Consider the following 16,636-nt stretch of genomic DNA (forward strand, 5'->3'; position numbering starts at 1 on the left):
GTGTCAAATGTTAAAAAAAAAAAAAAAAAAAAAAAAACGGCAGGACATCAAAACGTAGAAATGACGTCGCCCTCCGGTGAGCTCCAGTTCATCCCCGGGTCGGTTCACGTGGTCGCCGACGAGATTGTTTGTCACTTTTCTCTTTCGTGAACGCTCTCGCCCGGGAAGAGGAACGTTACCAAACGAAATAAAATCGTCCGAACAGCGCGTCGACGCCGACCCGAGCGGAGGTTTCATCTTTCATCTTATAGACCTTTTGTGTTCGAAGCCTTCAGTCTGCAAAGTAACTGCAATTGAAAACCCTTCAAAATAAGTAAAAGATCACAATGTTTCCCTCTGAAACATAAGAGGAAGAGACGCGAGTTGGAAACACTCGTGCGTGCATCGCTCGGCCGGAGTTGCTCGTTTCCTTTTGTCCTCACGGTAGATTATTGGCACAAAACGAGCGGAGCAGAATTATTTTGTAAACCGCAAAATCAGCCGAATTGTCACATGAAGAAAAAGAAAATACAAACAGTGAAGCTTCAGTTTGAATTATCGTATACTTCACTGTTGTGTTTGTGTGTCAGGACCCGTAATACTAGAATCATGGACTATAAACAAAATATTTTTTGCAGCAGCAGCAGCAGCAGACTCCGCCCACTCAGCCAGTTTTACACAAAAAAAAACTTAAAAGCTTGGAGTGATTTTCCGATACAGTTCAGGCCAGGTCTGGTGGACTGTAGGCAGCCATATGGAGAGAGGCAGCTCTGGAAACATCCCATTACAGGTCGTATATCACACGTCTGACAGCAGCCATTCTGCCTTGTTTTCATTTCAATCTGGAGCTGCAGCTGGAGAACAGCGAGGCTCTGCCACGTTAACCCGCTGAGGGCCGGGGGATCGCTGCCACCGCGGTGCGGTGCGGTGCAACCCCCCCCCCACCCGCCCTCCACCCCTCTCCCCTCCCCCTCCTCCAGGGGGGTCTTTGAACGCATCTCCCCGGGGGGGGGGGTATCAACAGAACAGAAAATGGCTCCGTACAATGGGTTGTTTTCAATTTACTCTGATGAGTTTACGTGGGAACGGCAAAACAAAAGATGTTGGACGTTGTTTACCGACTGCTCACAAAAGTCTCTTTTAAAACAAAACAAAACAAAAAAAAAAAAAATGAGCTGCTGTTTCTCAAACTGAACTGGTGTTTTTAGTGGCTGTAAAACTGGGGGATTCGGGACAGTTTTTTTTTGTTTTACTTAATAAAATGTATAATGGGCATTACTAGCAGAAACACTATTTGCTTTGAACTATTCGACTGCAACTATTATCCACGCTTCCCTTGCAAACCTCTCCGTTCTGTTTAATGGCTGCTGGTAGACATCTTTTACGTGCATTATCGCCACCTGTGGTGAGAGCGACAACATAACAACTTTCAGTGCTCAGTACACGAAAAAAAATGCCATTTGTTGATTGGATTTACACAACTTAACACGATTCATAAATATAATTTATCTTACTGTGACTTCACAGTATGTTTTTACTAACGGGGCCAAAATTCATCTGTTTTTTGCCGAAAAGTGGCGCCGTTGGACAGCAGAGTTTCTCCCGTATGAAGAGAAAGCGATTCAGTTATTCAGCCTGCTGTCATTTATATAAATGAGGTAAACAAAGATACAGGAAGACGTCAGTTTAACACAATACACATTAGCAGCAGCACAAACTATCGAGCCTCGGGAGGATCAACAGCTTTCTCAAACAACAGCTGAACTTTGAAACCTTCACGAAAGTGGAATTCATCGCCGGATGCTGTTTTAGACCGTGAAGTTCAGACTTCTTTTTAGCCACAGCAGGCTGGTCCTCACTGAATAAATAAAGGTCAACAAAGAAGCAGGGGAGAAAAAAAAATAATCATAATAACCTACAGAAACCACATGTCGGTGGGTTTTTGTATTACTTCCCTTAACAAAGTGCCCCTCTGCCCAAAACAGAGCGAGTGCGAGAGGATCTGCTGAGATCTCTACTTTGGGCGGCGGTGCCGTCCGGCCGTAGTGCTTATTTGTAGACGATCAAACCTGCTTCCTTCCAACGATGTAATCCGTCCCACATGGATTTCCCTCCGAGTCCATTAAAATGTAGCAGAGCGGGTGGGGGTGGGTGGAGGGGGCGGGTGGGTGGGTGGGACGAGTGGAGATGGGAGCGGAGGAAAAAACACTAGGTGCCCTCAACATGCGGCTTTAATAGAAAAAAAAAAAAAAAAAAAACCTCTTGTCATGTTTCGGTCTTGAGTTTGAGTGAAATGTGATTTGCGAGGTTCTGCCGGGTCGGGCGCTGCGCTCTCGATCCCAATCCGTCTCAAGAGATAGACGCGAATATTTCAAATCCTCCATCTGGTTTTCCTTCTTGGGAGTTTTAGACTTTTCGCCGTCATGTTTAAGCTGCATTAAGAAGAGCAGGTTGTGAAATGACTTTATCCGACGTGATTTTTAAAAGCGATTCCTGAGCTGCTACGTGAACCACGAGCTCCGGAGAAACCTGTTGGATACGTGAAAAACTCCCCAACAAACCTCCGGTTCATTAATTTAACGTTTTCCTCGGTAAAACCGTCTTACCTTTCGTTTCCGTCTTATCTTTTATGGCGTTGGTTTTGGTAGAAGTAGATGTATTTCCTTCACCTTGAATTCCTGTCATCTCATAAAGTGTTCAAGCAGCTTTTGTGGCCCTCTGATTGGATAACGTCACCGAGCAGACAGGAAGTGGAACAGGAAGGGCCGACCTGTCTGTTGTTTTTGTTTTTTTCATTTTGCTCATGTTTATATATTTTTTTTTTTCAGTTATTTGACATTGACTCATCTAAAGGAACGAGACTGTTGGATGTTGACATTAATGACAGAAAAAAACACATTTTGAATGAGATGAAATTAATTTCTATGTTTCAATTCCCAACACACAAATTAAATGAAGAAATTTTCCCTCGGGGATTAATAAAGTGTATAAAATAAAAATAAATTAAAAAAAATTAAAAAAAATAGACAATATTTTAGTCCTGATTTAATCTTGACAAAAAAAAACAACAAAAAAAAGATCTGATGCTTCTCTCTACAAATCATTTCATTTCCCGTCATTAAAAATGTTAAATGTCAATTTTTCTTCCCGCTTGGCTTTAGATTTCATTTAAATAAGTCACATATGCACACAAATTCATCGTTTCATCTTCTCATTCTCTCTGATATAATCATTAATACAGGAAACATCCTCAAGTTAAAAGGAATTATTTCAAATTTCATGCCGCTATTATAATTAAGGTGCCATTAAGGAATTCAAATTAAAAGTAGTCTTCATAAAATTTACTTTTATATTATAATGTTTCATCGTTATTATTATTATTATTATTATTATTATTATTGATATTTCAATGCATGAGGAGCATTTGAATGTTGTAGACGTTGAAACCAGAGCTGGTTTTAACGTCTCTGTTTGCTGTCGGGAGTTTTAATCCGTCAAATGGGTCGTATTTTATATATTTGCATCATTTATATGTGCAAATCTTCATCTGAGAAGGTGAAGGAGAAGAAAAAGCGCATTACGTTCCTCCGATATGAAGTGTAAAGTACGCTGATTTCCATCTTCAAGTTTGTTCTGCAACTGATCCGAATACGGTTTTAAAATCTGGTGGATTTTCGGTGTAAAACTGCCGAGTTGTCGTTCTTGGACGACTGGAAACGGCGGAAGTTGAACCGACCGGATCGCTGACATGTTTTGGATCTGTTAACGCTCTCCGTACGTTTTTATTTTTTATTTTTTTTTCCTCCTTTGTTTCATCTTTTGTTTCCCTGCTGTTCTGTCTCAGCAGGGAGTCTGTTTCTCAGAGCAGGTAGTGAGAGGCAGAAAAACGTTCTCTCAGAGGAAAACAGCTGCCGCATCCAGCAGGAAATTTAGCTGGTTTTTTTTTTTTTTTTCCATGTGATGGACAACGGTCTGGTTTTTGGCTCTAGTTGCGATGTAGGATGCAGTTTATGGGCCAGAACTCAGAGAGAGGTGGAGGCTGTTTCTGGCAGAGAGCCCCCCCGCCCCGTCCCCCCGCACCACCACCACCCACCCTCAATTTCTCCGAATAGCGGGGTCCCCCCACGGTTGTGACCCTTTTGACCCCGTCGCGAGAGCGTCGAGGGAGACGACCCGCTCCTTAACCTCTGAGCCCACTTCTTAACATCATTTCGAGCATCTGAGGGAGTCTCACTGTTTTCTTTCAATTTAACAGATCCACTTTCCGAAAGTGTCACTGTTTATTTTCATGTCCTTTTTTTTTTTTTTTTTTAAATGTGACAAACCAACCTGCTTTTATTCAGCAGTTTTACAGTCCGGCTAATTTCATTATCGTAAATCTGAAGAGGTGCGTTAATCTCTGCTGTGCTCAACATTAAAAAAACAACAACACGGAGCAAATATCCAACCGATGCGGCTCTCAGTGTTTGTACAGTTTAATAGAAACGTTAACATCTGATCGACAAAATAATGTTAAAGTGAACACATCTTTATACCAAAAAAAAAAGTGGAGAAAACAGTTCATTAATTTCAAGTGTCCATTAACATCTGTAGAGACAGATAATAATGAGGAAATGCCCATACTGTCTTTGTAGGAGTTTTTAATGTTGGCTCTTTAATTGATTAAGAAAACGAATCTATGATTTATTGCATAAATGAAGTGTGGACAGAAAATAAAATCCAGAAGTGGCTGGATTAAGATACAAACATCTGTCACGCGGACAGTTTTCTACACCGAAAATTCATTCATGGTCATTTTCAAAGAAATAAATGCCAAAATTTGAACGATTCAAACTTCTCAAATGTTTATATGTATAGGTTTTCTTATTCTTATATTTTAGTTAAATGTGAAATGAAATCCTTAGATAATAAATAAACATATGTCCTCTTGGACTCTGACATTTTTATGAAGTTTTTGGTTTGTTCTGATATTAAGAGATTTATTTAGAAAGCAACTGGCAGATCAGCATGTAATTTATATATATATATATATATAAATATGATATTTAAGAAAAACATCTTTACAAAACACTGGTAATCCAATAAATCAACACGTAGTCAAGTTTAAAGTTATTAAGACTTTTACAGATCAAAATCTTTCTGGGACTTCTGGAAGTTTGAGCAGATTTTCAGCATCTGTTGCTTTCACTTCTCAATGAACAGTGTAACTCGTCTCCTTCTCCCAGGTCGCTAATGAGTCTTTTTTTTAAGCCGAGTTGAATGTTTTTGAATCCTCTCCCTGTGTCTCCATCTTGTCCAGGCCTTTGTCTCCCTCTCTCTGCTGTACTGGGCTCTGCAGAGCTGCTCTCAGCTGTTCAGCATCAGGAAGAAGGCCGACTGAGACGACTCGAAGGCGACGCAGAGCGATGGCGGCTGTGAAAAATTTGGAGTCATCGTTGTTGAAATAAGTTATCTGTAACTGCTTGAAGCCTGTTTATTTCTAAAATACATGTTTTGTGTAGATCAGCAATTAGCCGAGGAAAGGTGCTCTTTTTATCAAAAACAATGATGAATTTATTGTGGTTGATTTTTCTCTTTGCTGCTGTACTAATCATTCAAAAATGTTTATTGTTCCTCATGAACCACAATGCAACGACATACCTCTAATAAAGCGAGTTCATACCGATGCCTGTTAATTCCACTTTGCAATATTGCACAACACTGTACTCTCTTGTTTTCTATGTATCATTCCAATAAAATGCTGTAATTTGACTTTACCTGTTTTGTGATCCCCTAACTAACGCACATTGGACTGTCAAAATAGAAATGCAAAATAAAATCCCGGGAGGTTTCTGCTGCTTGTCGGCTTTAATTGGGTTTTTTGAAGCGGCAGATTTGTCATTTGAATTCCTCCGGATCTTGTGTGGGAGTGACAAACGGCCCACAGCAGATGGGGCTGTTATCACCCGTCATTACTCTCCTTTTAAAACAACGTCTTCTTTTAAAAAGGCACCTGTGCTCAAATATTTGAAATTAAGACATTCATTAAAATACTCAGAGGGGTAAAAGAAATATCACATCAAAGAGGGAAAAAAAAACCTTGTTGGCATCAAGACCACGACTTTGGTGGCTAAATATTCAATGACAGCTTGAAGTGGTTTAAAGCTAAAATATTTTGGAGCCTCATAAAGCATCAAATCTCCCAAAGACACAATGAGGTAAAAAGGTGGTTTAACTTCAGTCAAATTTGACATTTTATATGAAATACCATTATAAGCACGCTTTTATTGAGCCTAACAGATGGTAGCTCAACCCGACATCATGCCAACGTGTGTAATACGCCTGCTTCTCCACCAGATGGCGATGACGTGTCAGTGTCACATTTAGCGTCGCTTGGACGTGAAAGGTAAAGACGCCTTCGGTTTGGACGCGTCGTGGTTTGGGTTGAAATCAATAATTTAATGTAAGTAACGCTGTGTACGTCCCATAAATTACTTATCGTGCGTTACACGAGTTGAATATGTGATGTACGAAACTTGCATTACTTTAGGAAAAATTGCACTTTGACTTTTGCTTTCTTCAACAGCATTCGTCCGGGTGAAAGGTTTTGTTTGCTCCATCCAATAACCCCAACTTCCTTCCTACTTGGACTTTTGCTGCGTTCAAACGTGGGTCGTGTTTACCGTGTACGTGGGAAGAGTTCACGTGAACGGCGCCCTCTTGTGGTATCCACCACGGCGGAACTAAAAATGTTCCATAAACTTCTAGAAAAATGTTCATCTTCCCAACGGCCTCATCTTTTCCCTCTGTGACTTTGCATTTCCTGCATTACATTACCCTCCCTGTCAGCTTGCTAAATCCGTCGCCTCTGTGGCCTCTAGACACCAGCCACGTTGCCGTTGCCTAGCAACAGGTTTCTTACAAGGCCGCGTTCATCAGTTCATCACTCTCTGTACTTCATCACGTGACCTCCTTCGACGTGTACTTTTCATGCCTCGGCGGTACAAAACATAACGCTGACACGGCGTCCCCTAGTGGACCGACGGGTGCGTTACACGTTTCGGTTTGATACCGGGCTCCGTGGTTTTATATACACAATTGAAAAACACCGTCGGCCTCGCAAAGCGACCCTGAAGCAAATTGTGAATAATTCTTTGGCTATATGCAGTCAAAATATGAGTTTATGAAAATATGTAAAAACAATCAATAATTTACACGTTGTTGACTGGGTTGCTGCTAAATTATGAATTATTCACTCTAAAGCAGAATATGTACAATATGTTGATGACATAAAAAATGTAAATAATCTGAACGTCAGTGTAAAATTTTGTCACGTTCATTGTAAAAAAAAAAAAAAACTGTTGCGGATGATGTAAACGAGTGCATGTTGCGGAGGCAGAAGGATCAGAGGTGGCCATGTGTGAATATTCATGATGGGTCATATTAACGGGTCTGCAGATGGTATTACGCTGCTCTGCATATGTGCATTAAAACACTCGCGGGTTGTGTTCACTAAAATACCAGACATGTCATCCGGTGCGTTCACTGAACAGATGCAGAAAACATCTGCGAGGAACAGCGTGCAGAAAGGAGCTTGATGTGAACCATTAAAACACTCCAAAGTGAGGAAAAAAAACACAAGACGGGCCCGCAGACGAAGACACGTGTTTTTTTAGCGTGCGGTTTATATGGTTACGATCGTATTATCAGGGAACTAAAAATGTCCATTAAAAAAAAAGAAAAACCTGCACGTGAGTCCCTTTTTTTTTTTTTTTTTTTTTTTGTTTGGACACAGGAAACTGCAGCTGCTGCTGCTCGTCTCTGTGGCTTCAGATATCTTAATCAGAGATGTCCCTGTCAGTGATTTCCAGCAGCTGGTGGAGTCGTAACAGCTGCTTGTGGCATCGCTGATTGGGACGCGGCCAGAGGTTCAAACCTGCTCACAGGTTGGGAACTTTCTGAGGATCACATTCAGTATTCAAGCTTTTTTATTTTTATTTTTATTTTTATGTGCAGTCCATTTTATTTGTATTTTTTTTTCTGGTCACTTCTGTCCTTTAAACTGTTTTCATCTCCCGGCACAACATCAATTGAAAGAAGATTTATGGAGAAGAACGAATGGTAAATTTTTTCTTTTCTTTTTTTCTTTCATTAAGTTACTGTCACTTACAAACATCTACGGTGTTCACGGGGATGGTAGCATCGTAGTTGCCAGGTGACAGTTGTTTGTCTGATGCTCTTCAGTTTCAGGATCCTACGTTTTTGTTTTGTTTTTCTCAGCGTGCTTCTGTGCGGATTAACATTTCTCTGTGTTTACCTTATATATCAGATATTTCATGATTTACTAACTAATATGCGATTTTGACAAGTGGTCCATTTAAAAACTTGAAGCTTCCAGCACTCACACAATGAAAAATGTAGTTGATCAGTGAAGTGCTTATTACTTTTCAATGAGAAAAAAAACTCATTAATGAGATAACTGATGTTTTTTTTTTGTTTTGTTTTTTAAGGAAAAACCTAAAATAATTGAATATATAGTATTGTTTGTATATATATATATTTAAAAAAAACATGTTTTAATTGATTTGCCTTTTATTCCTACAAATTGTTTTTTTTAGATTGAGACAAAAATAAAACCTTTACCAAAACCTACGGAACGATAATTGCTTGTAACCGAAAGGTTACAAGCAATCAGCGTGTACTTTTAACGGAAATAACTTACTCGCATAACGTAAATATAAGTTACTCTTCAACGCAAATCTCTTATAGACACCTTACAAAAGATATAATTTGTTTCTAATCCCTACCACTCTGTTTCAGGCCCGTTGACTTTATATTCAGTCTATTTCTATAAATGATTACTGGAAATAATGTGGAAAATAAAGAGAGCTCTTGGAGCTGTTTTTTTTTTTTTTTTTAAAGGCCCTGCGGGGATGTTTCACACATTTGATCCTTATTTCTATCTTTTATATCAAAGTCAAGCAGCAAAGAGGCAAAGAAATCATTAAAAAAAAAAGAAGTATTTTTTATTATAATAATATGAACCTGTTACTGTAACTGTATATTACCCAGCATAGATTAAGAGGCCTTCGCAGTGCAGCTGCTCTCGTATTCTCGGCTCTTTAATGATCTTGCGAGGGTAATTAAAGCGATCGAGCAGCGGGACGAGGAGCTGACTTATTGATCCCAGAGCAGAAGGATGTGGCCTTCACCTTACATGAAATCCCGCTAATAGGCAGCGAGGGAATCCTGTCCACGGCGCCTCTTAATGGAACGAGGAAATAGACAGGATAGACGGTTCAGTAACGAGTCGATGGGAATCAGATCTCGGGGTGGGGCGGGGGGGTTCTAGACGCCGTCCACATTGCCGTTGCCTACAGCAACATATACACAAACTCATTTTAGTGAAGTTATGTTTTATAATTTATTCAGTTTGCTTATAATATAATACAATTCCTGAAATGCAGGATTTCACTGATGTTGTTTGTTGACGTGGATCTAATTGTTGTTGTTTTTTTTATGCTGCTTTTGTGGAACCAGGAGTGACCATATTTGAACAGGCTGGGGGAGGAGCCAACGGGGGAAATATGACTTAATCTGATTGGAAACCAATCTGAGTATACTCAGTCTTTGGGGCCAGAGTCTTTTTGGAGCCAGCCCCTGGTGGCCCTCGGCGGTATTGCGATCCGTAAAGCTCGTGTCACATCCCATATATCAAAAACCGCCGGGGCTTCACAAATAACAGTCCTTGTCGTCACCGTCCACATTCAGCTGATCACATCCTGCACACTTTCTGACTCTGTATCACAGCTCAGGTGTTTCGGTGAAAGGTCATGAACAATCTGTCATGATCTGCTGCCTCCAGCGTCCCTCCCTGTTCACATCATTCATTTTAATAGCAAATGATTAATTTAAAATCGCAGCTTTCTCAAAAGACATAATGGTCTTCCTGTTTCTCAATCAAAAGAACTGGTACTCCAACAAATAGTATTAATAAGAATAATCAGGTTAATAATAAATATGAAAATGTATAGAGGGTCACAGGTGTTGTATGACATCTTTTTTTTACATTACATACCTATTACAATATTTGTGTTTGGATAAACGGGAATGTGATGTTAAGATTTGAATTTGAAGCCGTCCCTCCTGCTATTGATTTATCAAATCAATGCTCTGTGAGGCGACAATTGATTTCAACAGAGGTTAACGGGTAAAAAAAAAAAAAAACACCGTTGCTAGGGAACGGAAAACTAACCACCGAGGTTAACAATTTAGCGAGCCATCGGGAAGAGCAGCATTTTCCTCGGACGTCGGCTGTTGTCTAAGTTTACGAAGACAAATTCTCCGTGACTAAAATTTCAATATAAGAGCTCAACATCCGACGAAAAAAATCAACTTCCGTAAACGTCAGCCAACACGTCACACCTCGTGACCTCGAGGCTTTTAGAAAATGTCAAGCTCCGACGTCGTGAATACCACAAGAGGGCGCCGTTCATACGGACTCTTCTCGTGTAGACGGTAAGTACGACGCAGCAGCAGTAATTTATATGTTTTGTCTGTTTATATTCATCAGCTAAGATGAAATGCGCTTAACCAGGTTTTTTTCAGCCTTGACCCCCCCCCCCCCCGCCCGCCCCCCAACCACCACCCCCCCCCCCACACACACACACACCCTCCATCCCACCATGTAGGTCACCCGGAGGATTGCCTAACATCTGGTGAGTTTTTATTCTCATTATCTTTTCTTTTTTTTTATTGTCGTTGTCTGGCAGACAAATTATCCGAGCTATACGGGGATTTCATGTCTGAGCTCCTGTAAATAGATAAACTACAGTTAGATCAGGGCTGTTGCATCTTTTGACGCTTCAGGGACAAACGCGAGTAGCTGCAAACAAATCCTCAGTAACGGCTCGTTTTCTAGCTTCATAATAAAAGCTGTCCTCCATAGATTAGTTGCGCTCTGAGCTTGTTTGATATAACATTTGCACCAATTTAATAATTAAGTCAGCCTACAAAACCTAAAACCGACCAGGTACCTCTGGAACAACTTTCTCCAGAGCTGCTGTCAATCATGACGGCACACGCGCTACTTACAGCATAAAAAAAAAAGAAACACTTTTCAGAGAAAAGTACTTAATGTCAAAAACATATTTAGAAAAAAACATACTTTTATTATTATTTTATTTCGGCCTTGGTCCCATCTGCTAAATTGGCGATAAAGGGGTTTATGACCTATGCTGCAACCGGCCACCAGGGGGTGCTCCAGATATTTTGGCTTCACTTCTGAGAAGTCTTGTTGTCCACCTTTTAAAGGCAGTTTATGGAGCATGTAGAGGGAGGAGTGCTACTCGCATCAGTTTGAGGACAGTAAAAAAAAAACTCATCTGAACCGCACGGAGAGGTGATTCACATGTTGGCAAAAATGTCATTAAAAAGTAGTTCACCAATTCTTGTAGCTCAAGATGAGCAGTGAAAGAAATTTGGAGAAGAAAAAAAACGTTTTACGGAAATCGGTCAAGGTATGATTACACATGCTGATGTTAAATATCAGAAAATGCATGTTTATGCAATTAAAAATCAGAGAACTGAAACTGCATAAACACAACTCTCAAAGAATATCATGTCGGTGCCGCCCACACTGTTTGATTGACAGGTGATCTGTAGGAAGTGAAGTACAGTACAAAAGCGCTTCAGATTTATTACAATAAAATTTAAAAAAAAACAAGACTTTGTGGAGATTACATGTTAAACTTACTTTGTACATTTAATCTTCACTCGTGTGTTGTTGTTGTTTTTTTTTTACAGTTGTGTTGTTTTCTTCGTACAAACGCATCAGGTAGAACAGATTTGGTCCGTGTCGTTCTGTTTCCTGGCAGATGGGCAGCGAGAACACAGAAATGTTCCAGTGACTCATCCTGTGACAACGCTGTATAATTCAGAGCGCCGCGTGGCGACACGGAAGAAGTCCCACGACACGCGCGCTTACAATCACAAGCGTGCGCGCTCGAAAACACACCCGGTTGGACGTCCGTTCGATGAGCTCTCTGTCGTCGGTCTATTCGTGCTTTGTAGGTTTTTTGGTTGTTTTTTTTTTTGTGTTTTATAAGCCCCTCCTCCTCCTCCCTCACACAATGCACACGCCTGTGTGCAAAAAGTGAATGCACCAGAATATTGTAATTACCGCTCGTGACCACAGGGGCCGCTGTTGCCGCGCTGCTCGGCTCGGCCAACGTCGCGTATCGTTGCTTTTATAACTGCGCCGCCGCCGCCGCCGGAGGTTGCTATAGCGACGGAGCCGTAGAACTCGATATTCACACGCAGCGCGTGTCGGAGTGAACGGCACCGTGTATGTCGGCTAGTGTGTTTGCAGGAAAAGAAATGTCGCTGCGTGTTACGTAGTTACGATCTAATTTCTTCGCCGCGTTGGACTTCGACGTCGAACGGTGTTTGAACTACCACCAGGAGAATTCACCGAAGACGAGGCATCACTTGTATTATTATGTAAAATCATGTGCATGCTTTAATTATTGATAAACAGTGCTGAGCTGAAGAGGTCACGTGTGCACACGGTAGTCTGAACTGTCGTTGGAGGCCGCTTCATGTGTATCGATAATATTGACACTCTGGCGACCCGTGTAATAACTAAAACATAACCCCCCCCCCCCTCCCCGCTCCCCCCTTTCACCCGAGAAGGAGGACCCCCGGTGAGTCAAAGCCTCTGCGGATGCTCGGGACGGGACCCGTTATGATACATAGAGTCCTGCACCAGACTCTCCGCTATTTATAGCGCTGAGGGTTAGAAGGGAGGGGGGTGGGGGGGGGGGGGGGTTAATTGATATGTGTGCGCGTCAGACTGCAGCTCCAGTCGGGTGTCGGTGGCAGAGTTGTTGGCTCCAGTGTGAACATGGTGGCGGGTGGGGCATTCGATCGGCTCGTGAAGTTCATTTGCGCGCCGCCGTATTTCTTCCCCTCAACGTGCTGTAAATCAGCGTCGCGTCAGAATCAGCGCTGCGTATCGACCGGATGACGCGCAGGGAGAGTTCAGCCCGCCGGTGTAATTACACCCCCCCCCCCCACACCACCACCACCACCACCACCACCATCACCTCCCCTCCCAGTGAAGTACAACTACAAGAGGAATTCACGCCCTCTCTGGCACTTTAAACGTTTTTTTTGTTGTTGTTGTTGTTGTTTTGTTTAGTTTTATATTTCCAGGTATTTGTCTTTTTTTTTTTTTTCTTTCCGTGTGCGTGAGCAGCATTTAACCGCCGCGGCCGAGCAGCTGAAGACAGTTCACCACCATTGATTCAGCATATAATCGATTGTAAGAAAACAGCCTGTGACGTGTGGGATTGCTCTTTTTCTTTCCACCCAAAATGTAAAAGAAATGTATCACGCGTTTGAATTTTAAGGTCGTCTAGGCGACCGTTAATTACACTCATGTTACAAAAAAAACGTTTGTATGTCATTCTGTGCGGTACATAGAAAATGTAATTTACTGTTGTGGCTCAGAACATGAAGTCTCATTAACATTTACCACTTTCTATTTTTTATTTTTTTTCCCAATCGGGCTGAATGCTGCTTTCGACCAAAACAACAACAACAACAACAAAACACGACAAATCTGTAGCTGAATTGGTTTATCGTGACCCCGACAGATTATTCGTGCCTCTTCGGATATTCAGGACCAAGCAGACAGCTGACTGTTCTTTTCACCCTTTATGAATACAAAAGGACCAGATATAAACTTTCACTGATATATATATATATATAATGACTTCACGATGACGCGGGCTCATCTGACGTCCCGTCTTTTGTTGTCCTGTGTTTAAAAAAAAAAGCACCTCGGTATGCTCTGCGCAAAACAACAACAACAACAACAATAATAACAACAAGAACGGATACAAAAAAAATACAAAAAATGTATGGAACAAATCCGGAGTCTAAATGCCCTGAAGTTACCCGCCTGCTCGTCACATTTGAAGGACTTGTCGATACTTGGGCCGCCTCTCTGACACGGTGGGGGTGGGGGTGGGGGTGTGTGTAGAGGGGGGGGGGATTAAAACACAAATGTTATCGGTGAATCAGCCCCCCCCCCCCCCCCTCCACCGGACACACTTCTGTGAAAACATTGACGCGCGTTCGAGGCTTCAGCGGAGGTTGGAGGTTGGAGGTGACGTAAAAGGAGGCTGTCGGAGATATTTATGTTTTATTTCCAGAAGTCTTTTTCCTTCTGCGTCTGAAAAAGCTGAACCGCTATCGAGTCGCCTTTTTATGTCTCCGACAAGAACGGTTTCGTTGTGAACGTAGAAGTGAGACTTTTCTGTCGTACGTTCGGGCTCAGGAAAGGTGTTGCGAAATCAGTCGGTTTTGGGACTTCTTCCTTTTGTTTTTTTTTGTTTTTTTCTATATAAAGGATTTTAGATTTTTTTTTTTAAAAAGGCGGGACTTTTGCATCCCGCACGTGGTTCGGTTTATAAAAATAAAAGCGCTTCGGTTGAGGTTTTTACAAAATGTTAAATAATCACTTCGTGTCTGGTTGGTTTGCAGACTTTTCCTGTAATTCTTCTCAATCGAGAGCCTTTTAAGTGTAACACGTGAAATATGTCGGCGTCATCAGCAGATTCAGAAAGATATTTAAGGTTATTTTGGTGGAGAAAGCTTTTTTTAATGATCACTTACCAAGTAAAGTAAATATGTTTCTTTTCATAATATATTTTCTGGTGAGAATGAATTATATAACAAAAAAAGCATCATTTCCATGAGAATGAATTTGATTCTGTTGCTTTTGGTTCCTGCATGTGAATTAGCGGTCAGCAAAGTGTGTGTGTGTGTGTGTGTGTGTGTGTGTGTGTGCGTGCGTGCGTGTCAATGAGTACACACACACACACACACTGGTGTTAAACGCTTGTGTTTTGCCGTACACATTTCTTCTTTCTATTGATTTGTGTGCAGCTTCATTGATGTATATTATGTTAATGTGAGTCGTGCTGACTGTGCACTTTTTTTAAAATTTTAATAACCCTCAATTTAGTCCTATTTTCAGTCTAATTGTTTCTCCTTTTGTCCTGAATTCTTTGCAGGCTCTCTTTGATCACGCGTCGACGCCGTACGTCTCTAACCTCCCGACTCCTTCCCCTATCGATTGTCAACGCCGAGGCGGGTCGTCACGCGTCTCTGCGGAGGAGGAGGGCGTCCGCTGTAAACGACCGAAATGTCAATGACAGCGTTTGGAATATTAATTAATGGACCGGACACGATCTCGCGGCTTTTACCTTCATGCATGAGCATTATCACGGCAGAAAGGAAAGGCGATTTTTTAACTCCAACGGGATTTTAATGCAAGAGAGCCTTATTTTCTGAACAATTAGCTGTCGGCAGTTTTGTTTTGTTTTGAGCCGTACAGACGGAGATGATGTCATGAGAACAATTCAGAAAAAAAAATAAAAATCTAAAAGCAATGAACAAACAGCAATATAAACTTGAAACTAGACCCGTTCGCGCTGACCCTAAAATAGGAGACAATTTGACATTTGTTGAACGCTTAATAACGTAACTATACACACGCGTGTTTGTGCGCTACATACATCTTTTAATTAATGCGTTTATTGACAACTAATTACCGCAAAATTGCAGTTCTGTTTCTCTGTGTTCACCTCATTGTAAAACATCCGGGAAGTTAACATCAATCACGTGACGCTCACGAACTTGAACTTCTGTTTTCTTTTTGTTGTTTTTCCTTAATTGACTTCGAGCTTTTACATCTTTAAACTCCTCCCACTTTTGGGAGGGGACGTATATATCAAAATAAAAGCAGGTACAGGTGACACTGAGTCAGCTGGCAGTGTTTGTTGTTTTGTTTATTTATTTATCAGGCTGTATGGTGAACTTTTACCATTTATGGTTGGAAAAAAACGAAAAAAAAAAACCAAACGTTGCAGCTTCACTGTTTATGCTGATGCTGCTTTCATCTGAGAAGATGCTGATGGTGTGATCAATTACGTAGTTTTTATTTTAGTTGTTCTTTTTAAATATTCATCCGAGGAATAAACAGCCATCCTTTTTTTATTTACTATTTATTCAACGGGTGTAATTTGGGTGGGTTGTTTAAGTTTTTTTTGTAAATACAAACGTAGGTATTTCATAGTATGAATCTATTATTGGATATGTTTATATCCTCCTCCACCTCCTCGTGCGTTCAGTCCTCGTGCTGAACCTTCTCGTCCGTCTTCATCTTCATCATGTCCCCCCCCCCCCCCCCCCACCACAGGTTGTCGCGTGCCCAATGCAAAAAATGTGGCCCGGTCGATGACGCTTTCTTGCGGTGACCGGAGTGAAGACGGCTTTAAAAAAATAAAAATAAAAATAAAAATAAAAATAAAAATAAAAATAAAAAGGCGAGGAGGGAGGCGGTGAGTAGTAGTAGTTGTAGAGGGAAGCAGGGTTGTAGTCGTAGGACCTCAGGGGTGGTGTATCGGCGGGGAGGGAGGGAGGGAGAGGAGGGAGGGAGGGAGGCGGCGTGACGTGAGCGCGCGGGAGTATGGAAACTGATCATTGCAGGCAAAGCAGTTCTCTCTCTCTCTCTCTCTCTCTCTCTCTCTCTCTCTCTCTCTCTCTCAGCGCTCCACATCCGATGCTGCTCTGACCACACACACACACACACACACACACACACACA

The 16,636-nt window shown here is 41.5% G+C and overlaps 1 protein-coding gene across 1 annotated transcript in view; it reads left to right on the plus strand.

Moving 5' to 3' along the window:
- agmo (alkylglycerol monooxygenase) overlaps positions 1 to 5,816 on the plus strand; it is a 44,388-nt gene extending 38,572 nt beyond the window's left edge. Inside the window, exon 13 of the mRNA XM_069720698.1 lies at positions 5,279 to 5,816. Coding sequence (XP_069576799.1) covers positions 5,279 to 5,359 — 81 coding nt within the window. The 3' untranslated portion in view covers positions 5,360 to 5,816. The remainder of the gene's footprint in view (positions 1 to 5,278) is intronic.
- Positions 5,817 to 16,636: the final 10,820 nt, after the last annotated feature.

The sequence above is a fragment of the Brachyistius frenatus genome, unplaced genomic scaffold, assembly GCF_029030835.1.
Source record: "Brachyistius frenatus isolate BFR_SWC_R1_liver_20210118 unplaced genomic scaffold, ASM2903083v1 Contig_247, whole genome shotgun sequence".
NCBI classification, from domain to species: Eukaryota; Metazoa; Chordata; class Actinopteri; family Embiotocidae; genus Brachyistius; species Brachyistius frenatus.